At 37.4% G+C, this 25,761-nt stretch overlaps 1 protein-coding gene and 1 long non-coding RNA gene across 7 annotated transcripts in view; one reads left to right on the top strand and one right to left on the bottom strand.

Annotated features, from left to right (window-relative positions):
* The window catches only part of MFAP3L (microfibril associated protein 3 like), a 95,121-nt gene that overhangs the window by 54,678 nt on the left and 14,682 nt on the right, over positions 1–25,761 (bottom strand). For 4 of the 5 annotated variants that reach the window (XM_074228970.1, XM_074228972.1, XM_074228971.1 and 1 more), the window contains exon 2: positions 5,898–6,334. In XM_074228970.1, the coding sequence (XP_074085071.1) occupies positions 5,898–6,198 (301 nt within the window). In that variant the 5' untranslated portion in view covers positions 6,199–6,334. Of the gene's footprint in view, positions 1–1,201; positions 2,550–5,897; positions 6,335–25,761 lie in introns of those variants that run through there. The other variant, XM_074228974.1, reaches the window with a different exon arrangement.
* LOC141517695 (uncharacterized) lies at positions 1,387–3,847 on the top strand. Of its 2 annotated transcripts, none has more exons than XR_012476949.1 (2): positions 1,387–1,440; positions 3,244–3,847. It is a non-coding gene; the product is annotated as an uncharacterized LOC141517695 (long non-coding RNA). The 2 variants fall into 2 exon arrangements; XR_012476950.1 differs by having other exon boundaries at positions 1,434–1,704.

Below are 25,761 nucleotides of genomic sequence, written 5' to 3'. Positions count from 1 at the left end.
GAGCATATATATGCATGTAATATGTGTATATATATATATATATATATATACATGAATATATTGTATGCATATATCTTTCTATTTATGTACTTATATTTACATATATAAACATATAATACCTCATGCATTGCCTCTGAAAAATATCTGTATATACTCATATATTTTACCTTATCATATTATCATATCACATCATAATCACATACAATTATAATGGTGAGCAAGGGCATCAGGAATATGATCATAACCATAGGACAAGAAAAGAGATTTAGAGCTAGGAGTCTTCAGAGAGGACGTCTAATTCAGTCTCTTCAATTTTCACTTATGGGGCATTAAGAGACCCAGAACAAATAATTTACTAAATCACCCCAAACTCTTAGATGGCAGACCCAGAATTTTAACCCAGGTCCTCAAGACTTCAAATCCAGGGACACTGCCCTTTCGACTTTGCCATCTCAGGAGTTCCTGGCATGCCCCTCGGGCTCATGATAATTGCTTGACTCAGGTGTGAGAAGTGGGTACCTAAGTCATTATGAGTTCTAACAGAATAACTTTATGCCCAAAGAAAATCAACCTAGACCTAGTGCTTCATGAGGGCAAAGTAAGGCTACTCTTGTTGCATCTCTTTGTTGTGATAAGCAAGTTGGAGAATGACCCCATATAGGTGGTCTGCTTTTACCCCATCAACAGTCAGATAGCTTGTGAACCTGAAACAAGATTGCCATTGATTGGTTTGCACATTAAAACCAGCCCAGGGGGGTGGGGTGGAGGGTACTAATAAAAATGGAGCCCAAAGTCATTGCTACAAAAATGCATTCCTCTTATACAGGGGGAACCTTGACCCTACCACTCTTCCCATACATTAGATCAAGAAATTTCAGAGTGGAAGGGCTCTTGAAGAGCTGGTCTCCACTGTACAGACAAGGAAGCCAAGGTGGTTTTACTACTTTAGGTCTCCTGCTCTTTACCACTTCATATACACATACATAGACTTATACTATTTTTATTTATATATACATATATATATATGTCTATATAAACATATTACACACACATATATGAAATGACAGAGCAAAGTAATCTGGGGCAAATTCATAATTTTGTGGTAGTCTCATTGGTCTGAGAAAGCTGATATATCTGTCCTTCCCTGGATAGAGGTGCTGGACCCATAGTCCCCACAATTCCCAATGCCCAGGGGGATAACCTTGGCTGTAGGATCCATGTAGATGGTGAATTCAGGCCCGACTTCCATTCTTTTTGTTCCAAAGGGGACAGTGGCCCTAGCAGTGACCCAGCTCCAAAGTAGATCTAGAGAAGAACCATGGCCAGAGTGTGTGGGGGGCTGTATGTTTCTGGAAAGAGCTCCCAGTCACCATGGTAACTGGACATGTGTGATGTCACTTCCTGTTGGTTCTTACTTAGGAGGAGGGCTGGGAAGTTTAGGTGAGGGGGTGAATTTGTTGGGATTTGGAAAAGTTTTGACTCTAATGTTGTCTAAGGAAACCATGGTTCTGCTTCTATTACTGACTAACACTGAGCAAGCCTCCATATCTCTGAGCCTCTATTTTTATAAAATAAGGGAAATGAGTCAGATGATGTCTAAGGTCCTTGCCAGCTCTAACAAATACTGTCTTGAAATACCACATAAGGACTCTAAATAATTCTGAACTTTGAAGATTCAGGAGGGCTTAACCCTGGGAGATGGAGGTCAGTGCAAGAATCCAGGTGACCCAGAGTGAGACCAACTAGGCTAACCAGACCACTCAAAAGTACAACAGGGGCCAAGATTGCCTCTGGCACAAGGTCCCAATATAGGATTCTGTTTGAATATGTCATTCAAGGTCTCTGATAGGAGGTGACCTTGGGTTTTAAAAGTTAGACTCTGGAAAGGTTCCCAAGCTGGAAGGGCTGGTAGCAGATCCAGTGGTAGTGTGTCTGCCTATGGAGGATGGATCAAACTAGCTCACAGATAGATTCTTATCATCAGGTTGGCTACAATGGATTTTTTTTGGCTATAGAAAAGACTCTACAAAGCTTCCTAAGAATTACAATCTCTATCTAATATGGGATGTGTCCGCACTTGAGGATAAAATCTTTAAGTATGGAATTCATTTTAACAAGTATTATTAGGTATCTACTAGATGTCAGGCCAAAGACTGTAAACAGTATGACAGACATTTTTCAGTCATGTCTGACTCTTCATGACCCATTGGGTTTTTTTTGGCAAAGATTCTTTGAATGGTTTGCCATTTCCTTTTCCAACTCTTTTTACAGATGAGGAAATTGAGGCAAATGGGGCTAAATGACTTGTCCAGGATCACACAACTATTATGTGACAGAAGTTGGATTTGAACTCATGTCTTTCTGATTCTAGACATAGCACTTCATACCCAGGCAGCTGGGTACTAGGTGATACATCTTATCAAAGTAAGATAGTAACTGTCTTTAAGATCCTTACATTTTCCTGGGAAGAAATGATTCTACTTGGGTGGGAAGCATCTAGGGAGAAGGAATCCAAGAATATTTTAAAAAAGTAAGAATTTCTTCTTTCTCATGTTCCCCCCCACACACTTGGATCTAATTCCTCTTTCACAAAATTACTATTATGGAAATATGTTAAATATGATTGTTCATGTATAAGCTATATCAGCTTCTATGCTGCCATCATAGGGGAGAAAGGGGGAGCATAAAAATGTAGAACTCAAAAGTTTGCAAAAGGATGAATGTTGAAAACTGTCTGAACCTGTAATTGGGGGGAAAATGTTTGAAGTCATTAAAAAAAAGAAAAAGGAAGTATGAATTTCCCACTAAATCCAAAACTTCTAACTTTGGTCAATTCAATTAGAACAATATAATTTAAAAGAATAGTTCCTATTGCATATAATATTTTGAAGTCTTATAGCAGAGTACTTTTTCAGAACAACCCTGACAGGTAGGTAGCACAATATGATATTACTACCATTGCATACATGAGGAATTTGAACATCAGAGAAGGTATGTGATTTGCTTAAGGTCACATAGCTCCTAAGTGACAGAGTAGGGACTTATATCCAAGTTTCCATTCCTTGTTCCAGATCCTATTTTCTTCCTACTAGTACTAAAGTAAAGATCCATTTATGTGTCAGTATGACTTTGGAAATGTCAACCATCGAGAACTGTGAGTCCTAGTCATGGGATTAAAACAACATGGATTTATAACTAGAAGGGAACCTTAGTGGTCAACTAATTCAATGCCTTCTTTTACAGATGAAGAACTTGAGTCCATGGAAGTTCATGGGGGCCTAAGTACTAGAGTCAGGACTTGAAACCAGGTCATGTGATTCCAAAATCATGATCTTTCTACCATACTACGGTACCTTCCACTCAAGCTTACAAGTGTGATAAGCAATAATTATAAGAGAAGAGCCAGAAAAATGATCAAGAAGAGAAGCAAAGTAAGGGGAGGCTATATACTGCTGGGTCAAACAATTCTACATATCCTACAAATCTTAATAATCCCTTGAGAGAACCGCTGAATTCCTCTCAGAAAAACAGAAAAACAAAATATTTTTAAAAAATTTATTATACTAGGAGATGGAAAGAGCTCCTTGAAGATCAAGTAGTCCAAAAATCTCATTCTACAAATGATGCCTGACTTGCTCAAGGTTTTACCAAACCGATAGCAGCACCAAAGTCAAGGGTCCAGTTGCTGCCTGGAGCTTGTTTGTACATTGATGTTGTTGTGTTGTCTCCCCCATTAGACTGAGATGCTTGAGAGCAGGGACTGACCTGTGGTTTCTTTGTATCCCCCAGCACTTAGTATAGTACCTGGCATATAACAGATGTCTAATAAATGCTGGTTAACTGAAAATTTCTTATTCATTTTCAAAAACACTTATTTTATCAGAGTGCAAGGGGGAAATTGACATTCACATCTAAAGTGGAAAAAACAAGAGTTAAAGGGATGCAATAATGTTCATGTCAATATTTGTAGCCTCACTGTGATATGATGATGATGATGATGATGATGATGATGATGATGATAACTAGCTTCCTCTTAGATGCTAAGCACTTTACAAATATATTTTATTCTAATAACCCTGGGAAGTAGTGCCATTATTATTTTCATTTTACATTTTCATTTTAACATTTACATATTAAATTTTCATTTGACAAAGGTTAAGTGACTTATTCAAGATCATACAGATAGTAACTATCTGATGCATAATTTGAATTCAAGGTCTTTCTGACTCCAGGACCAGTGTTCTGTGCTCTATGCTCTGTACCCCCGGTACCACCCAGCTGGCTCTGTGCATCAATATAGCCTTTGAACACTGGAAGGAGAGCAGAGCCCTGGTAATTGGTAGACGAGAAAAGTTTACCTGCCTTTACATCCACCCGAAGGAGGGCACGTGAATTAAAAAGAGGCAGAGATCAGTATAATGTCAATGAATAACCCTGTGAGGCTATTTCATGTACAATCAACTCCTTTGACCCTCTCAAAAGTTATTATCACAATTTTACAGATGAGACAATAGAGGTTCCAAGTGGTTAACAAGTTTGGCTCAGCTAAGTGATGGAGCCCAGGTTTTCAGTCTAGTAGTCTAGGGCTCTTCTCATTACAATACGTTATCTCCATTATATTGCCTCTTTCTGAAAAAGTCTTGCTTTTATCACTTAACTAATGGGCCTCTGTGGTCTTAGAAAAGTCACTTAACCACTCTGAACCCCAGTTTTCTCATCTGTTAGATAAGTGGGTTAGGCTAGGTATTTCTAAGATCATTTCAAACGATGAGTCTGTGATTCTTTTTTTTTGTTTGTTTTTTAGGGTTTTTTTGCAAGGCAAATGGGGTTAAGTGGCTTGCCCAAGGCCACACAGATAGGTAATTATTAAGTGTCTGAGACCAGATTTGAACCCAGGTACTCCTGACTCCAAGGCCGGTGCTTTATCCACTATGCCACCTAGCTGCCCCTGAGTCTGTGATTCTAGTCAATTGACAATAACCATTTATTAAGCATCTACTGTGAGGCAATAGGTGTAAAGTGCTTTGTAAACCTTAAAGGGCTCTCTAAAGGCTAGTTTTCATTATTGGCCACTCGCTTCTCACACCCTAAGCAAGATTTATCCACACAAAAGCAGAAGATTCCTGCTTGATGAGCTAAATTCTCCCCAGGGCCTTTGTCACACCATGAAACAACCTGGGTGCTAAGGGACATGCATTAACTCTTCCACAAAATGCTCTAAATAAATCTAGCTCATTAAGAAACACTCTCTCTCCTCTGCTATCTTTCTGACTGTTGCATCTTCCTATCCTCTACAAGATGCTGTCTAGAAACTTAAGCTGGGTCTCAAATAGCGTAGAATGGAAAGACTCCTATGTGATAGCAAAGGAGAGCGTCTAGGAATGAGCTGTGATGGATAAGAACAGGAGCGACTCAAATTCATATGGTGCTCTAAGGTTGTACAGAGTTTTTCTGTTTGCACAAACTGATTGGTAGGTGTTTTTACCCTCACTTCACAGAAAAGGAATCTGGGGCTGAAAGGGGGCTTCCTTACAGTAATCTACACTCTGTCATTTTAAATGACAGATGAAAGGTGAACTAATTGCTGCTTTCAAACACAGACTAATCATAGTTTTATGAAGGTGAGAGCAACCATAGGGAGCATCTGACATAACTGCCTTATTTTGCAGTTGTAATAAATGAGGCCCTAAGAGGTCAACAAGCCTGTTGAGATGAGACCCCAGTCCCTCTCACAAGTATATAGGGTCAGTGCTGTTTCTCTCTCTCCACTCATTTTCTGGCTCATGACAAACCATAGAATAAAAAGAGACTGTAAGCATAGCTTTCATGCATGCAATGATTTGACTCTCAAGGCCACATTTGCATTGCATGCAATTTGACACAACATTCAATCCTACCTCCTCCTGTACCCTCTTGGTCGTCTTCTTCCTTCAGCAAGTGGCCGTTGGAATTATACCACTTGAAATGGGGGTCAGGGATGCCGTGAACATTACAGTTGATCAAGGCACTTTTCCCTTCCTTGACGATCACATGGTCCACTCGGGCAATAATGACAGGTATGGATCCCCAAACCATGTCTGTGCCATTTAAAGTGCTGTTAGTTATATTCTTAGCTGCAGCCAGAGTTGCTAAGAGGCTTATTAAGAAGGGCACAGGAGGCAAGAAGCATGCTCTCACGCTGTTCTTGAGGTGAATCATTTTTCTTTCTTTGCTCTGTAAGGCCACAGAGAGGTGGTTGGATGATGGAAACTTCTAATTGGCCGGACGCTGTCCAGGGCAGGCCAAAGGGAACATTTACCCTTGATCCATGGAGCTACTTCTTGATTAAACAAGTCTATAAAAGATTACAGAACAAAAAAGTATTTATTTTAATATAGTAATGTACATAATATATATTGTTTAAAAGAGAACTCTTCAAAAATATGACCATATAGAGCTTACTTATAAATTCAAATTCCATGAATTATAAATTAAACTTCAAAAAAGGACTCTGATAATATACAAAGTTCTTTTATTTTATTTTTAAAGATATAAAGCTTTAAAGATATAAGGGACAGCTAGGTAGTACAGTGGATACAGCACCAGCCCTGGAGTCAGGAGGACCTGAGTTCAAATATGACCTCAGTCACTTTAGAATTACCTAGCTGTACAAACTTGGGCAAGTCACTTGCAAAAACAAAACCAAAACCAAACACAAAAAGAACATATAAGGCTTTGGTTTTTGTTTTTAAAACAGCATCCTGGCCTTTCAGACATATTTTTTTAAAACCTCACCAAAAGTCCTCCCGTACATCTTGGTGTGAAAATGACACTGGGCTTTCAAAGACTACACCAAATTATAGCAAGCTCCGGCAGATTCTAGTACATGATTAACATATGTGTGTGTGTGTTTGTGTGTGTGTGTGTGTGTGTGTGTGTGTGTGTGTGTGTATTTACTATCAACTAGGTGCAAGGCAGAAGCAATGTGGCATAAGGAATAGAGTTAGATCCAGAGTCAGGAAGATCTGAGTTCAAAGTCCTTCATCCAATTCATACTAACAGGGTTATTGGACAAGTCACTAAGTATCACTCAGTATCCCCAGATACTGATAAAAAAAATATATAGGCTGAAGAACAGATATTGCTACTTTTTGGAATAGGTAGAGGGAATTTCCTTGTAAATCTCTATAATGATGATAATCATGAGTTCACCAAAAAACAAATGTCTTAGGCAATGAGGATACATAGACAAAAATGGAAACAGAACTTGCCCTCAAGAAGCTTACATTCTATGCTAGTTTGTGAGTGTGTGTGTGTATGTACACATGCATATGTAACTCTGGCTTTGAGCCTGGAGAATTTGCAAAAAGACTTTCTACATTGATTAAGAATTTCTTCCTTCCTGCTTAAAGACAAGACACATATGACTCCAGTCCTTTATCAGGTGGAAATCCAATAAGAAAGAGGAAAAAACTTTGAGATACAGTAGATAGATGTAGGAGAAATCTAGTGACTCAACATGTTCTTCACTTCCAATTTGTCTCCCCAGAGACTTCAGGGAATTTTCCCTCAAGTGAGATATAGCATTCCTATGGGAGAGCTGATTCATTCTGTATATTCTATATAACTTCTCTGATTTAGACAAAAGTAGTTTTGCTCATTATTTACTATTTGTGATGGTTTCATGTATAATCAGCATTGTGGGAAGTAGTCAAGTCTTTTCAATAAGCTTGGGGCTCCTCTTTTAGTGCTAGTCAGGAAAATGGTTTGATCCCAAGAAAAAAAAATTTCTCCTATACTTATACCACATATCACAAGTATGTGAGTGTGTGTGTACAGGGGTGGGGGTAAGGGTAAAGAGGGATAGAGAGAGATCATTCTGGTCTAGTATCCCTTCTCTGACGAAAACAGAGAAGCCAGCCTTGTGGTCCCTTCTTTCCCTCCCTTCTGGGCAGGAATCACTTGTTTCCTCTTCTGCTTCAATTAGACAAACCTATGTGAACATATACATAAAATATGGCAAATACTCCCCACACACACACATGAACATACATGTGTGAGTTGTATAACTATCTGGAGAAAAGTATTAGCAGCTGGGAGAACTGGGAAAAGGCCTATGTAGGCACTGATTCTTGATCTGAGTTGAAAAGGATTCCAGGAATTGTAAGAGGTCCCAGAAAAGCTGTGAGGAGGGGACTGATGAGGGAGTATATGTCTACTGTTGAAGGGTAAGCCTGGTTAAGTAAAAGACTTGTCACCAGCTTCCTGAGCAGGGTTATAAATTTTTTTAGCTCCAAAAACAGCTCCAAGGTTCTTGATAAGTGGATAGATTGCTCTCTGCCTTAGTGGTGGGATTACCCTTATTGAAATCACAAATTTTTGAAATTTCAAAACTAGATTATAAGCTTATTGAGGCCAAGAACACTTAAAGATTTGGGGACTTCTACCCCTAGAGCCTAGCACCGTGTCTGGAACCTGTTAAGAGTTTAAGAAAGGCTTCTGGATTGGTCAGTCCTTTAAAATGTATTCTCCTCTTTCCTTTCCCAGTTCTTGTTGTTTTTATAGCGTGTCCCACAGGCTTTCAAAGGTAATTTAGATTTTCAAGTCTCATTTAGAACCACAAAATCTCCCAACATGGGTGGGCATCACCCTATTACTCCCCTATTGTGCATGAGGAACCCCAAAGGGATAACTCTGGCTGTAGATCCCCAATTCACTCAGTAGGGGAAAATAATATTAGGCTCAACATCTCATGACTTTCAAACTTCCATGTTCTATCCACTTAGAAATTCCGTTCTCTAGTGAAATTGAGCCCAATGCATTATCATCGTGTGTCCAGGGGTGATAGGAAAGGCTTAAAAAGGCTTGATTATTTACGATGACCTTGCAGGGTTTTTCCACTCTTCCTCACTTGGCACTGAATTGTGGTTTTCCTCCAGTAAGAGCATAAAGCAGCTTTCCAACCTCAAAATAGTTTATTAAATTAGATATGCTTCCCTTTCAGCTTTTCATTTAAAAGTCATGAAACTGCTAAATAAGTACCTTTTTTCTATTTTTGCTCAAATTATCCTTATTAACATGTACACTTGAAATGAGTAAAATTAGATCAAGCAAGATCTTTTTTTTGTTTCTTTTCTTTTTCTTTTAAAAATATGCAATGTTATATGAGATGGCCCCCTGGGAAGGGGAAGGAGAGATACAAGAGGAAATTTAGGTGATATGAAAACAAAAGTTACCACTAAAATTATTTTTAAAAATTTAGATCAGTAAAAGAAACATTGAATGTCTTGAAGAATACAGTTCTCCATCAATGGCCCTAAAGCTAAAATGACAAAGCAGGTAAGGGTCAAAATGCCTACTTTGGGAAGAGTAAAATCTAATAATCAGGGTGAAGTAAGGGCTTGGGCAGGGGGCCACAGTAAGACACATTTCAAATCAGTGTAAGAAAACTCCCTAACAATTACTGCTGTTTCTAGAGTGGAATGAACTGTCTCAAGGAGTAATCATTTCTTTTGTTACTGGAATCTTTTAACCAAAGTCCACGGGACCTGGTTTGACATCTACAAGCTATGTTATAGATGGATTGGATTCAACAGCCTCTGTGTTTGAGGACCATACTTGTTATTTCATTAATGTGTTGGAAACTTCTATAGGGGAAATTCTCTCTCCTCATGTAGTTTTGCAACTATTGTTCAATTTCCTAAGGGACTGACAGTCACTTTGCTGATCAGTAAGCATTTAATATGCCCTTGCTAAGTATCAAGGGGTACACACCCAAGGAAAGGGAGCTTCCTTCTTTTGATGGGGAGAGACAAAACATATGGGATGATCTTGGCTTTTCATTCAAATGGAGTTTCTGGGAGGAATTCCCAAGTGGGAGAAGGGGGATGAAAGGCTGAAGGGAGAAGGTAAAGGCTGAAAGCCTTCATGAAGTCAATTCATAGGATTCATTAAATATGTCATAGATGCAATCTGAACCCAGACTTTTTTTTCTGACCCTGAATCCAGTTCTTCATTTATGATACCACATCATCCTGTCTCTCCTACAAGCATGCATATCAAAAATAGAAATGGGTGGTAGTGAAGGTGTAACTATTTGAGATGGGCTTATTCTGAGGAAGAAGACAAGATATTTCAAGAGTCTAATCTATTAAAAGTTAGTCTATTTTTCACTATTAATTTTTTATACTTTTTTGGCTTCTCAAGGGGTGGGGTAAAAGGGAAGAAAAGAATTTGTAACTCAGAATTTTAAAAAATGTATGGTAAAATTATTTTCACATTAAATTGGAAAATATTTAACAAAATAAATAAAAATATATTTAAAAAAATAAATTTTTTTATATTAGCAAAAAACCTGCCACAAAAAAACCCCAAACCATAGGCAGGGAACAATTCTCCTATTATGTTCTAGTAATGTCTGTAGTTGCTTTGAACCAAAAACACAGTTATTGTTCTGCAACGACATGCCATCTCTTGTGAGGCCTTATGATACGATTTTCATCTCAATTCCATGATTTCCCTGGGTAAACTGATTATTTCCCCTCATAACCAGCTTTGGTTTTCAAATGGCACATGTGAAAAAGATTGTTTAATTCACAGATTGTTTGCAACAAAGAATGCCTCGACTATGAATACTCTGCTGGTGCTAATTTATGATTCAAACTAAGTATTGAACTGATTGACAATAAACCACCTTGTACATTTTACTGAGTTGCAACTGCACTGTATTATGCTCTACAGGCAACTTTATTGTTGCTGTTGCTTTAGGCTGGAGACAATTTATTTGTCACCAAATGGCTAGAATATAGAAAAATAAAATCATGATTTAGATGCACTGTTTATACTGTTTATATTTGCACATACACATGGGAAGCTTCTTAAGTGCTGCATTTCCTTGTCTCTTGAATTGCTTATGATCACTTTAATTGTCCGGGTCCATTATTTCGTGGTTAAGTACCAAAGCCCACAGGAATTAAGCTACCACGTCTTTCATAAGGAGGTACCAACCGGATAAACCAGAGTATAAGCAATGTCAGGAAGGGTGGTGGCAGAAACAAAGCCAGGGTGAGCCCAATGATCATTAAGGAAAGACTGTGAAGAATGCTGGCTCTGGATCAATAAAGTGGTTCAGAGTTTGAGAAACAGGAAGCATACTTTAGGTGTCAATGTGCTGCTTGTCTGTATCCATACACCCTCAGGGGGACATATGCACCTGTTCCTCTTAGGGATAATATGTGTTGTCTATACCTGGATACCCTAGCTAGGACTAGTCACACTAGTCCTCAGGAGGAGCATATCTACTTCTACTTCCAGATCTCTACCTCCATCAATTCTGCAACTGTTCCTCCTCTGTATGTCTTATCAACTGGATATCTAACTATTCAGACCTTTAGCAATTATTTAAAAGTTCCAGGGCACTCCCCTCTCCTTTTCCAAAGAGTTCAGAATCTTGTTTGAAGTCTCTAGCTATCCCAACTCCTTCCCTTTATGCTTGAGGACTATACCTACCTCTACGTCCTTTAAGGATCCTGATCTCCCAATTCATCAACATCCTAAACCTCTAACATTTACACTCCAACTCAGACACTCATATGGATATACATATCCTTGATCTCACCATCATCCTTATAGGTTTTACTTACATGATCAAGAACTCTGAAATTTCTCTATCTAGCAATGAACACATTATGAAAGAAACACAGGATCATAATTTTAGACTTTGAATAAATCTTAGAGGCTTTCTAAAAGTCCCTTCATTTTTTAGAAGAGGAAACTGAGGCCCTTAGAGATTGAGTGGTTTGCCCAGGATCATAAGTAATGAGAAAGGCAGGATTTTAATCCATGTTCTTTTGGCTCTAAATTCATCACTCTTTCTCCATGGATCCCACCAGCATCTAATCACAATATATTCTTTCCAACTCACACTGTTTCTTACTCTTCCTAAACATTTCCTTCATTTCCATCATGACTTCTAGTCTCCGAACCCCCACTCCTCTCCTAGGCAGTCATTTCATTCTCCTCACTTTCCAATCTTGACCCCTGCCAAATGCCAAACCTATCATCTGCCTTCTCTGGTCTTATTCATATGTTTCTAACCAGAGCTGGAGGATCTCAACACCAGAATATTATTGTCTAGGGCCACTAAAAATATGGGCCCTACTGAAGCAATCCTTTTATTCTTTCCTAATTTACTCTATCATAAGTGGTTTTCCAAATCTCTTCTTCCTCCTCAAGTCTCACTTCCCACTCAGTAAAGGACTAACCCATGTACTTTATTAAGAAATGATTCCCTAATTCTATATCTCAAGAACCCTGAGATCATTTCCAATTTTTCTCTCTTCTCATCAGGCCTTCCCCCTATTCAGGGCTTCATTCCTCTCCTCTCCTCTAACAGTTTACACTTATAATCATGCTCCTCTCATCCCCTCTATCTTAAATCACTCTCTCTACTGGTTCTTTCTTTCCTGCCTACAACATAACATTACCATATTTGCAATAAACGTTTGCTTGACCCTACCTATATCCCTTTAGGTTATTACTCTCTCTCTCTCTCTCTCTCTCTCTCTCTCTCTCTCTCTCTCTCTCTCTCTCTCTTCTCTTTCATAGCCAAAAACACCATAAAAGGCTATCTACACTTGTTGCCTCTACTTCATGGAGAAGGAAGAACTTTAGCTGAGATTATAGGAAGCTTAAGAATCCAGAAATAAGAGGGAGGAGAATTCCAAGTATGGAGAGCAACCAGTGAAAATGCACAGTTGGGAAAGTGTGGGATGTGAGGAACAGAAAGGAGGTCAGCCTCACTGCTTTCATGGTGGGGAGTTAGGTATAAGAAGACTGGAAAGCTGGGAAGAGACCCATTTATGAAGGGCTTTAAAAGCCAGACAGATGATTTTATAATTAATCTTAGTAATAATGGGAATTAACTGAAGTGTATTGAATTGAAGGGTGATGGAGTCAGACCTGTGACCTGTAAAGATCAATCTGATAGCTGAGCAAAGGATAGATGTCAGTGGAGAGAGACTTGAGGCAGAGGGACCAACCAGCGGGCTGTTATAATAGTCTAGCCATGAAGTGAGGAAGGGATGGATCAGAGTGCTATCACCAACTGCTCATTGGACATTTAAAAGTGAATATCCTATAGACATCTCAAAATCAACATGACCCAAAACAGAATTTAGAATATTTTCTTTCAACTCCTTTCTTCTCACCTTCCTTCTTTCCCCAATCCTGCCAAACAGCCAGCCAGCTTTACAACCTTGGAATCATCATCAATTCTTCATACTCCCTTAATATTTCCCATATCCAGTTAACTATGACATCCTGCTGAATTTTTATGAAGTCAAATGGAGAGAGCACTTAGTTCAAATTTTTCATTTGACAGAAAAAGAAACTATGGCTAAAAGAACACATTATTTGCCTCTTAAGTCATTTACTAAATTAGTGATATCCTGTAACACTGTGATGTGTGCTCTGATGATACAGAAGAATTACTAGAGACCTTCAAAGAACTTCTATTCCATCTTAAAGAAGAAACAGAAAGGCAGTGGTAAGTGGCATGTTAGATAGACAGTAGACTTGGTCAGGATAGACCCGAGTTAAAAATCTGGCCCCAGATACTCATCAGCTGTGTGGCTCTAGGCAAGTCTCTTGATCTACTTTCCTTCTTTGCACAGTGAGGATAATAAGAGTACCTACTTTCCAGGCTGTTAGGGATAATATTTTAAAGTGTTTTACAAATCTCAAACTTCAATAAATTATAGCTATTATTATTACAAAATGATTGAAGAAATACTTTATTTAATCTCTAAAATAGAACAACAGTCATTAAGTGAAATTAAATTATCAAACATTTACTAAGTGTTTAATATGTGCAAAGCACAAAAAGGCTAGGCTCTAGAATATCAAGCTTTAAAACAGCCTAGTCCCAGACCTCAGGAATTGCCATAGAAGACAACTGTGAAGTGAAGTTTAAACAAACAAAAATCCCATTTTTTCCATTGTATTCTCTGCTAAAATTACTCCAAAGGATAAGGTGATTTCTAAGGTTTTTTTTTTAATTCAGTGAATTTCAATGATTGTACTTCAATTTAAGGAGCTACTCCTAAACAGAAACTACCAATTAGTGAAACTTGTTTTAAGCTGAGCTAGACCAACTGCCCAGGCAAGGATCTGAACAGCTTTGGACAAACAAGGTACTCATCCTATGGAATGAAACTCTCCAAATCCTGGTTTTATATGAAAATAGATTTGTTTTCATAGATATTCATACATGCATACATTCATGTTATAGTTTGTATTTATCTCTAGAGAAAATGTGAAAGAAGCCGTCAGTTCCTATGCAAGCATTAGAGCTGGTAAATCTAATGATTATAAATAGAAAAGCCTTTATTTCAACCAACTCACAAAGAGTTTACACCTAAATCTAAAACAGTTAAGACAAATCTTCTCTCTGCAATGGGCCCCACTTCTGTACAGAAATATACATGGTCCTCCACTCTTTGTACTACCCAGCAATTATAGCCTTCCCCCAGAGGAAACCATTTAGGATTGATAGAAAGTTGACTTCTCACCCTCCAGGAAGCACCACTTCCCCCAAGTGCACTCAGACTTCAGAAAAATACTATATAAATAAAATAAAAGTTGTTGTGTATGTCAGTTCACCATCTATTACCTTAGAGACAGACACATGGACAGTTCAGGGAATTGGACCATGCCACTGTGGATAATGTTTCAAGACCTAAGAAAATATACCATGAGTACAAATGATCTAGCTGTTTGAAATAAAGCTCAACAAAGCACAAGAACAAAGAACACGGATGCAAAACGCTGCCAAAACTAGGGTTTAGCAGAAAGTACAATGAGTAAATTGTTAAGCTTCATGTGACTGCCCATGGCCTCTGGGAAAACTTCTTGAGGTTAGCTTATTTCTACAAATAATAGTGAAATGAAAAGATTTATCAAGCAGCTGATCTTCCTTCCAGCACATGGCCCATTTCAATGTTATAATTTTATATAAAATTCCCTTAAAATACAGGGTTCAATGCACATTGTATTCCTGTATGAATGGATAAACATGACTGTTGTCTGGTCTATATGTTTTCTGGAATTCAGGGCAGAAGAGGAATGAAAGTGGGTGGGTGGATGGGTGGAAGGGAGAGGAAGCCTCCTGTTCCAGAGTGTTTGGAATCAAATGAATAAACATTACTTTCTTTTTTCTTGGTCATATTATCTCTTGATTATCCCCCTGTTCATTATATTAAGTAATTTTAGAAGTTACCTAAAATTGTATGTTCTGTCCTGCCCTATTCTTCAAACTCGGGATGATTGCTGATAACCTTTGTACATGCATGGGCATGACTAGAAAGAATAAGGTTTGATTTATTCAGTAAGCTTTATCCACTAATCCCTTGCTCCCAGTAATACTCCTATGATTAAGTATAAATCTTCATCCATGTCATGCCCAGGAACCATGATGTCCCCCTGATTCTTCTTATCCAGCCGAAAACTCTCTCCTGATCTCTAGATTCATATCTCCAACTAGCTACTGGACATCTCCAACTAACTATATTATAGATGTTTTAAATTCAATATCTTTAAAACTGAACTCATGATCCTCCCCTTGGGCCCTTTGCTTTTACTGTGGAGGGCACCACCATCTTCCCAATCACATGGGATCATAGCCTAAGTGTCATCATCAACTCCTCAAACTCTCCTTCCTACCTCCAGTCAATCTGTTGCCAAGGCCTGTTGATTTTACCTTCCTAATATCTCTCATAAGTGTCTCCTCCCCCCCACCTCTAATACTGTCACCATTCCAGTACTGGCTCTCATTACTTCTCTTCTGGACTACTCTGCCAGTCAGTCACTCTGCCTCAAATCTATCCCCACTCTAGTCCATTCTCCATTCAACTGACATATTGATTTTCCTACAATTCAGTTGATAAGTCTTAGTTGCCTGAAACCCAGAAAGCCTCAGGACCAATGTTCATTGTCACACTTTGAGTAAGTGTCAGAGGTGTCCAGTTCTTCCTAAGACCAGCTACCATTACCTTTCATTTCAGTTTGATTCCAAGTTCCATAAAAATAGGGACAGTTTTGTTTTTTTGGTAGCTGAGGGGTAGAGTGGATAAAACAGTGGACTTCAGGTTTAAGAAGACTTGAGTTCAAATTCTGTCCAAATACTTACTTGGCTCTGGGCCAGAAATTAAATCTTTTTCAGTTTTAGTCCCCTCACCACCACCTCACTGGTAGTAATAAGAGTACCTACATCACAGACTTGTAAAAATCAAATGCGATAACATGCAATACAATCTATAAAACATAACAAAACCAAATTCTGTATCTCACTATTATTATTTTGATTTTTGTATCCCTATTTGTGTTATTTTGTCATAAGCATCTAACTGCCTGGTAGATGGTTAATTGCTTAATAAATAATTATTGATCTATTAGTTGATCAGTAATTATAGAAAAATGAGGAATATCAAATCGTTTTTTAAATAGGTAGATTCTACCCCCCCCCACTGATAAAAGACATGGGTTTAAACATGAAAAAGAACTGCAAAGAGTAAGTTATTGGGGGGGGTTATCAATTATACAAGTGGAGAGAATACTGCAAACCCTAAGGTCACAGATGGATCCAAGTAAACTAACATTTTAATTTCTATAACCCTTTAGAAGAATAATTCCCTTGGGTTCAGCCTTCTCCCTCCTCCTTTTCCCATGTATGTATGCTCAATTTTAAATACTTATGATCAGTTCTGAGCAAGGACAATGGAAACCCAAATTTACTTGCCAGGATAATTTGCAGAACAAGCATGTTCCCATTACTCTAACTTCAAAGTCATCCAACCCTTTGGTTCCAAATTAGATAGACTTCTCTTCCAGCATTCAAGGGCAAATCACCAGCTATGGCACACTTTGTCTTTTCCACTCATCTTTTTTTCAGGTTCTACAGAGCCTGTCAGTATAAATAAGTTGCTCAATGCTTGGAGTGTCAAAAGGAATATTTCCCACCATCCAGATACACATCAAATTTAGGATGCCGCATGCAAGGGATTAGTGTGATTTAGTGGCTTCCACTCATAGTACAACAGTGGGTTAAAGTAATCTCTGTATCTCTCTAAAAGAGATAAGACCATAAGATTAGAAATTTAGAGCTAGAAGCACCTAAGAGGCTAATACTTTTATAGGGAGGAAACTGAAGCCCAGGGAGAAGATAAATGACTTACCTAAGGCTACATGGTAAAGAATAACCAGAAATGGTATTTCGACCCAAATCATCTAATTTTAGAGTCAATGTCCTTTTTACATTGCTTTGCCCTCTCCCATATATTACTAATTTCAAGGAACTATGAGTTTTCTTTTCACTGAGAAATCATATCCCTCTACTCTTTTTAAAAGGTCTCTGTGAGTTGTCATGATTGAAAACAAATTATCTACTACCATCAGCTACGCTTCTGGTGATAGGCTTCTCTTAATGATACACAACCTGTTATCAGGTCTATATCAACATCTTTATTGGCATAACTTCTTGAGAATCCAGAGTCATGTCCTTGACTCAATGAAGCATTGGAAGAGCATATTTAATGGAGGCTAAGGTGCCCATTTTGGTTAATAATTCACTTATGCAACAATTTGGCCTATTTATTCATTAATGACCAGGTACAAATTGTGCTTTCTAGGCTCATAACAACCTAGGGGAGCTACTGGTAGTCATTGATCCTGTACTTCACTCTCTTTGTAATCATAAGGGGACCTCATTCAACATAGATTGGTGAGATAGAGAGACAAGGACCAACAACAGTGGGTGTACCAGGAAGAAAAATACATTTAAAAAAATAAGCTGTTTTGTTTTTCAACCGTAACATAATAATTGACATTTATTTTAAGGTTCGCAAAGCTATATATCTCATTTGATCCTCACAATAAGTCTTTGAGGTAGGGGGTATTTATCCCCATTTTACATAAAAGTAAAGTGAAGCTAAGGTTCAGTGACTTTTCCAAGGTCATACAGCTAGTAAATAATCCAAGGCAGAATCTGAGTCAAGTCATCCTGACTCCAAGTTCGGTCTTCTATTCATTGTACTAACTACTTAGCTCCCTCTGAAACAAGAATCTGTCAAATTGAGGGTTCTAAAAACCCTATATTAAAATTCTGAAATTAATTTTTACCCAATGAAACATATCAGGGACAATTTCTCAATCGTTAATTATAATAGTTAATATTTTAACTAACCCTTAAATGGTGCTTACTATGGGGCAGGCATAGTCTAAGCACTTTACAAACATGGCATTTGATTCTCACAGCAAACCTATCATCACCTCCATTTTATAGATGAAGAAACCGAGGTCAACAGAAGTTAAAGTAACTTGCCTTGGGTCACTCAACTCTCTAGTAGCAGAGGCTGGATTTGAACTCAGGTGTTTTTGACTCCAAACTAGTGCCCTATGCACTAAGGGGCCACCTGGCTGTTCCTTGGAAATTATTCATCTTCCTCTTCTGCCTGGTCAGTTCTCCAGATTTAAATGGTAATTTCGAATAAACTTCCCCCATCAGGGATAGACCCAAAAGATGATTTTAATTAGCAATTACCCCAAATGAAGGCTTCATACTCTTGATGTGTTATTGAGTATAAGAGCTAAGCAACTTTGAGAATTATAATAGACTGAGATGAGTTACTGCTCCTACAAGTTCATTAAAGAAAATGACATTGCATTCTTTCCCTCTCGTCCTTCTGCCTTCTCCATCCCTATTGAAGGGAAAAGTACACTTAAATTAAAATTTGTCATTTGGACAAAAGCATTACTACTTGATTTTTGAAAAAAGCTAGTTGGACATATCTCTGAATTTCTTATTGTTTCAATGTGATGTCTTCTATTAGTCAGAAGAGATAGCTATTAGAGAAAGGGTAACTGGAACAGCTCTGGAACTGTGGGGATAGATGGAGGGTGTAATGATTTGTTTATGCAACATTTAATGAGACATAAGCAGGCCCTTTAAAGATTTTTCTCCTTGGGGGTCCAGAATTAAACCATATGTCACAGAATCTATTTTATCCCACACCTGTTCAAATGTGCATTTAACATATACAGTAGAAAGGACAAAACTTGTGAGTCAGAGGAGCTGAATCCAGCCACTTAATGGATGTATAAATTTGGAGAGGTGTCATGATTTTTTATTTGTAACATGAGGGTTCTGGACTAGATGTCTCTGAGATTCCTCTTTTGTTAGATCAGTAAAGATTCTCTGATACATAGATAGTTGGTCTCCCTTGAAGGGACCTTAGAGATCATTTAGTTCAACCATTCATTTTATGGGTGAGGAAGACAAAGAGGTTAAGTAACTTGCTAGAGGTCACATTTCACCTCAGGTGATTTATCACTGGTGCCCAGGAATCCTTATATTTATCTCTTATTGACTCTTAGATCATAAATTTAGAACATAGACATGTTATGGAGCTCATTTAGCCCAATCCAATAACTTTATAAGACCAAGAAACTGAGACTTCCAGAGATGAAGTGAAGTCCTCAAGTATACACACAGGTAGAGTTCATGGCAGAACTGAGATCTGCAACCAGAAAGCTTTCACTCATTTCAAGCATTCTTTACTTTGGGCAACTCAGCCTCAGATATCTAGGGTTCAGCCTCAGAAAGGGCTTAAATGAGTCCTGATTGAATGTCTTGTAATATTCATTTTCTTATCTCACTTTTTCTGTTCTCTTTAAACCTCTAACTCAATTCTGCTTTCCTCATTCTCAAAAGTACTTCTTTCCATTTTTTTTTACTAAAACAATGGAAGTCACCCCAAGTAAGTTTTCTCAATGGGTCTTCTCTTCTGCTCAAACTCTCTGAATCCTGGTTCTTTCTCTTCTTCATTCTCATCTCTTAAGCAAGAACTGTTCCTTTTATATGCTCCTACAAATATCCTATACTTCCTCCTTATTGGAACATTAAACTGCCCCAGGAGCCAATCCAGGGCTTTGAAAGCCCATCTTTGACCTTATCTTGTCTGGGTCCAGGCCTTCCCAGTACTTTTGGGATGTCTCCATCCATGCCATCTCTTTTGAACCTATCATTTCCTACCTTTCTTTACAGCTCTTTTATTCCCCTCCCCCTTCCTTAGGATGTTAGCTCTTTGAGGGCAGGGGTTTTTGCTTACTTTTACTTATAACATGTATAGCACAGTGTCTAGCATATAGCAAATTCTTAATAAATGTGTTATTCATCCATCTATCATGCCTCTATCTATCTATCTATCTATCTATCTATCTATCTATCTATCTATCTATCTATCATTCATCCTTCTTATCATTCATCCAACACATCTTATCCCTCTCACTTCAGGATCTTGTTCTCATAATGAGTTTCTCCCTTTTGTCTGCACCTTTTCTTCAGTTTACACATATGTTTTAGGCTCTACTTCTAAAGAAATCATTCCTTTATCCCTGCTGCCCCTTCATCTATGAACCATTGAATCCTTTGCCAGAACTACAACGTCACAATGGTACTTGAGGACAATGAGTAGAAGGGAACAATTTAGCCTTAATGTTAGGGGAAATGTCCTAACAATTAGAATTGTCCAAGTGAAGAAAAAAGGTTTTCCTTTCTTAGAAGTCTTCAAATAGAGAGTGGACAATTACATGTGTAGTATATAATGATGGGAAGCCCTTGGTGTGTGGATTAGATTTCGATGGTCTGTGAAGTCCTTTCCAATTCTCAAATTCTGTCATTCTATTTCTCATGAGGGAAAGGCATTAGAGAGTCAAAAAAGGATTTCCTTATACTGCCCTGGGCTGAGGAGGACATTTCTTTCCTTGGTTCTTTCAAATTTTTCTCCCAGATACTGATCATGCCTGCCTGGATGTTATTCCCAGGCAATAAAGAGCCACTGTGCCTCTCCCATGTGTCCCCCCATTCTTTCTTGAGATGCAAAATTCCAATGAATCCTGATCCCCCATTTTCACAGTATTTTTGTACTTTAATGGAAGGTCAGATGCTCTGAAAATTAAACTGTTGAAGGGGGAAATGATTGGTGACAGGATGATTTGTGACAGACCCTTGTAAAAGTATACTTGAGGAATATCTGGTTAATAGTTCAACACATAATGAACTGATATGAAGGGAAGACAGTAGAGTCAAGAAACAATATAAATGAGGAGTACAACTTAAACAGAACATACAACTATCATAAAATTTCATCATAATGAAATAAATATTGCAAAATTATCAAGAACAAGAAACTTAGCTCCAAAGAAAAGATAGGAGAAATTATGTCACTCTATTTCTTTGCAAAGACAGTGTGTGTGTGTGTGTGTGTGTGCGTGTGTGTGGTGGGAGGAAATCACAGGATTGGAACACTGCATATAGCATGTTTTTTAAATGTAGTCATTGGTATTGCTGAATTTTTTTCTTCTTCATTAAAGAAAATGTTACGGAAGATAGCTGGGAGCTGAGGGGTAGGGTGGGTGTAGATAAGGATACCAGTGGATATCTAAATGATGTTAAAACAAAAAAATATCAATAAAAATATATTTTAAAATATAATTCATCAAACATTTACTAAGAACTTACTAAGTAAAATATATTATGCAAGGTAAAATGATGATACTTTTAAAACCCATTCGCCTTTATATGCCAACATTCAATTTTACCAGTATGGGAATTCTTCCTCCAACAGAAATCACTTTGGATCACATCACTACCTTTATCTCAGTATCAAAACTTTAAGAATTGCTTGAGGATCAAAGAAGTTAAATAATTTGCCTATGGTTTCATATTTAACAAGTATCAGAGGTGTGATTCAAACGTAGATGTTCCTAGCACTAGCAACAAATTCAACATGCCGCACAATATTCTCTTAGGAAACATCTCATTTATAGAAAATCCTTTATTTGATTTTCTCTTTATTTTTGTTTTCTAAGTGCTGGGCAGGCTATTATAAGGGCTATAACCATTTTAGGTTCCATTAATGTAAATACTTAATTGATCAGAAAGCTATTTCATTAGGAACTTGATGGTCTAAGAAATAAACCTGAGAGTTAACAAAGATGTGATGTGTGTGTGGTAACCATCCTCTTTAACCTTGGTTACAATAGAGACAGGAATGATACTATGTATTAATTCATAATTTTTTAAATATCACACTACTGTGCTGTTAAGAAATTTTGTATAAAAAATGGATAGCCTTGCACAAAATAATGAAAGATGAACAGAACCTTATTGTAGCCAATAAAAGCAATGTTTTAAGAAAAATTTTGAACAAATAAGTCATTTTGAATAGTATAAATACCCAAATTAACTTCAAAAAACATAAGAAGAATGATGCTATGGACTGATAAATAGCAATATATATCTATATAGAATAGTTTTACATTTTTATACATATTTGTGTATAATGGTAGCCATTTCTAGGGCAGGGTAGAAAAGAGAAAAAATAGAGGGAAGGGGAAAATGTTATATAATAACTTTAATATTTATTTAAAAGGAATATAAAATTATGCATAACAGACTTGAAGTTATATGTGCAAAAAAATCAGAGAAAATAAAAATCATAATCATAATTTCAATAATGGCGAACTCTCAGATGAGAAATAGCTGCTACCAATGCAGACTGGTATCTGTTCTGCAACTTAGAATTTAGAGAACTTTTAGGAACTAATGAGAAGTTAAATAATTTAAATAGTTTATTGGAAGTCATCCAACCAGAATGACTTAAACTCAACTTTTCCTGGCTCTATGAACTAGAACCAGCCATTTTTCAAATTATTCATGTATATGATGCCTTGGTAGAAAGACTGGCACAATACCTGCCAATAGTAAGCACTGAATAAGAACTTGCTGGTTGGTTGGTTGATTCTCATTTCCACTAATTTTAATATCTATACAGACTCCACTTTATAGACTAGTATTTCAAAATTCCATCGATTTTTTTGAACAAGGCCTATATTTCTTTAGAAAAATAATGTTGAAACTTTTGCCAAAATCTTTGCTGCCAAGGGGAAGGAGGATGGAAAGGAAGGTGGTAGAAAAATATGTAATTTATAAATTTGCAAATGTGTGAATATTGAAAAACTACCAAAGTATATAATTGGAAAAATAAAATATATTTTTGTTTCTAAAAAATAAGTTACATAGCCACATCAAAAAGAAAGATAAATGATGTACAAGTGGTAGGATACTATAACTTAAATATAGAATCAATAGTAGAAATCAACCTCTTTTCTCACTTGAGCAGGGAATCCCCTGCAGGGAGCAGGAAAAGGGATTTCTCCAGCTCCCAATCAATGACGGCAGCTCTTTTCATTAGGTACAGGATGAAGAACTGAGGAAGGGGCTCTGGACTTAGGTGTTAATTGGAATGGAGGGGCCTGGTGGGAAGAGAAAAAAGGACTGGCTTTTTATTTTTCATTTTGCTGCCAATGAACCTGCTTTGGGGATGGGTAGGAGAAAAGGAAAGGTAATAACCTTGTCAGATAAAGTACCAATTGAGTTTGGAGTAAGAAGACAGTTCTAATTTTGAATCTCCACTAAATTAGTTGTGAGATTTTGGGCAAGTCCCTTTACCTCTCTGAGCCTCAGTTTCCTCAACTCTAAAGTTGGGCTGGATTAGATCACTTTTAAGGTCCATTTTCACCCTAAAAGTTTATGACAACTACAGCTTGGGCAAGTAAGAGGAGGGAAGTCAGAAGCAGCCTTACTTTATGACTCAAGTCACCAGCTTTGTAACCTTCAGTTCACTCCCTTATTGGATAACCAAGAACTTCCTTTAATTTACTAAATCCTTATGGAGCTACTATCAGCTCTCCTTTCGTAGTTTAGGAATATATCTTTTAACAATATACTCATCAGTAAAATATCATTACAATAAAAAAATTCCTGTTGAATAAATGCTCTATAGCTTTTAATAATTTGTATTAATTTATATTTGGGGTTTTGTATTTCCCTAAAGTCTATTCTCATTCTGTGATAAACTATTGGATAGAGAGTCTGTAAAGCATAATTACATATGTTTTGGAAAGAAAATATTCATGGACAAGGACCTGGATCTAGAATCGAATGGGAGGAGGAGTAGAGTAGTCTAGGTGGCCTTTAGAAAATTATACAGTACTTGTTAGTCATCTCAAGTTTCTCGGGGGGGGGGGAGCAAAACAGGTCCATTATTTAAATAACAATCTTCCAAAGACTGTCACTTTCCAGGCTTTTTATGATTTTTGTTCCCCTCTCCACATCCTATGATTCAATGACACTGGCTTCCTTGATGTTCTTCATACAATCTCCCAATTTTGGACATTTTTACTGATTGTTCCCATGCCTGGAATCTTTTGTCCTGGTCTCTGCCTACTGGCTTTCTTGGCCAGATCCCATTTTCTGCAAGAAACTTTTCCCTGCTCCCCTTAATCCTAGTGCCTTCTGCCTGATATTACCTCAAAATTCACGTACAAGTCAAAACATCACCCTGTTAATGTCATTGTTCTTCAAAGGGATGAACAGCAACCTCCAAAATATCCTGCAAGAGATCTTTTTTGTACATGTTAGCACATTTATCTCCCCCTGATAGACTGTGAACTTCTTGAAGGTAGGGGCTGGATTTTTTTAGCACCTAATAAGGAGATAGCCTACATAACACTTAGTAAGTGCTTATTTAAAATATTGTTGAACTTGACTTGACTGCATATTTACCAAAGAAAATTATGAAATACCCAAGAGAGGTGCATGGAGAGTAGGAATGTCACCAATGAAGAATAATGTAAGAGAGTCTTAAGGAATGCCATAATATAGATGTGTGACTACTGGCAAAGGACAAGGGACAACAACACAAGAGTGAAAGATAATGCATGGACATCAGTTAAATAATTAAATTGTAATTATCTAATGTTAAAGACCCAGAGGAAAGTTCCCTGAATATGGAATGGAAAATTTTGTGGAAATATGGATAAGCATTCTATGGGATAATAATCTATGGTCAAGTTTCAATTTGAATATCCACATATGTGAGACTGCAGAACTACTGATATATTTCTAAAAGCAATTAAAAATAACAATAGTTAAGATCCCTTATATGTCTGTCATGTATATCTTACTCCTTTTCCAAAGGACATACACTTTTAATAAGCTGAATACTAACACATTTTTTTTCCTAGCATTTCCTGTAAGTTCCACCCATTTTTCAGAAATAGTTGATGAATTCACAGAGATGGCTTCCATGAAATTCACCCTCTGGGGTTATATAGAGATTCATGTACCACTTCATAATTTCCCAGAACCATGCCAAACAAGGAGCCCCTATAATAAAGTGTTACTAAATGCTTAACATCTTTGAGATCCCTCTGGCATTAATTAAGTATATGTCATTGGGAAAGTTTCTTCAACTCTTGAGTATCAATTTACATGAAGGAATTGAATTAGATTTTCTCTAAAGTCTTCCAGCATTAATAATGTTTGATTCTATGTATGATTCCTGGGTGGATGCTTAGGCTAACATTGAATAGTAGGAAAACTGTCTCGCCAGAAGACTGGAGATGAAGATGCCCATAATGACCACTTCACTCAGTACCTAATTCAAATTCAACAACTATTTTGTTCTTAATAATGATCTTAAAGAACAAAAAGCAATTATCTGATTCTTTTGTTTGCCTTTGGCTTATATTTTCTCATGATTTACAAAAATTTCAGCCTACATCTCTACCCTCAGACACACTTCCTTCTCCACATTATAAGAAGAATTTTCTGTGGCAGTTTGATTAAGGTCATTTGGACCTACAGAATAGGAACTACACCTT

The sequence above is a fragment of the Macrotis lagotis genome, chromosome 3 (genome assembly GCF_037893015.1).
Source record: "Macrotis lagotis isolate mMagLag1 chromosome 3, bilby.v1.9.chrom.fasta, whole genome shotgun sequence".
NCBI classification, from domain to species: domain Eukaryota; kingdom Metazoa; phylum Chordata; class Mammalia; order Peramelemorphia; family Peramelidae; genus Macrotis; species Macrotis lagotis.
This window is presented reverse-complemented; position numbering and strand designations above follow the sequence as displayed.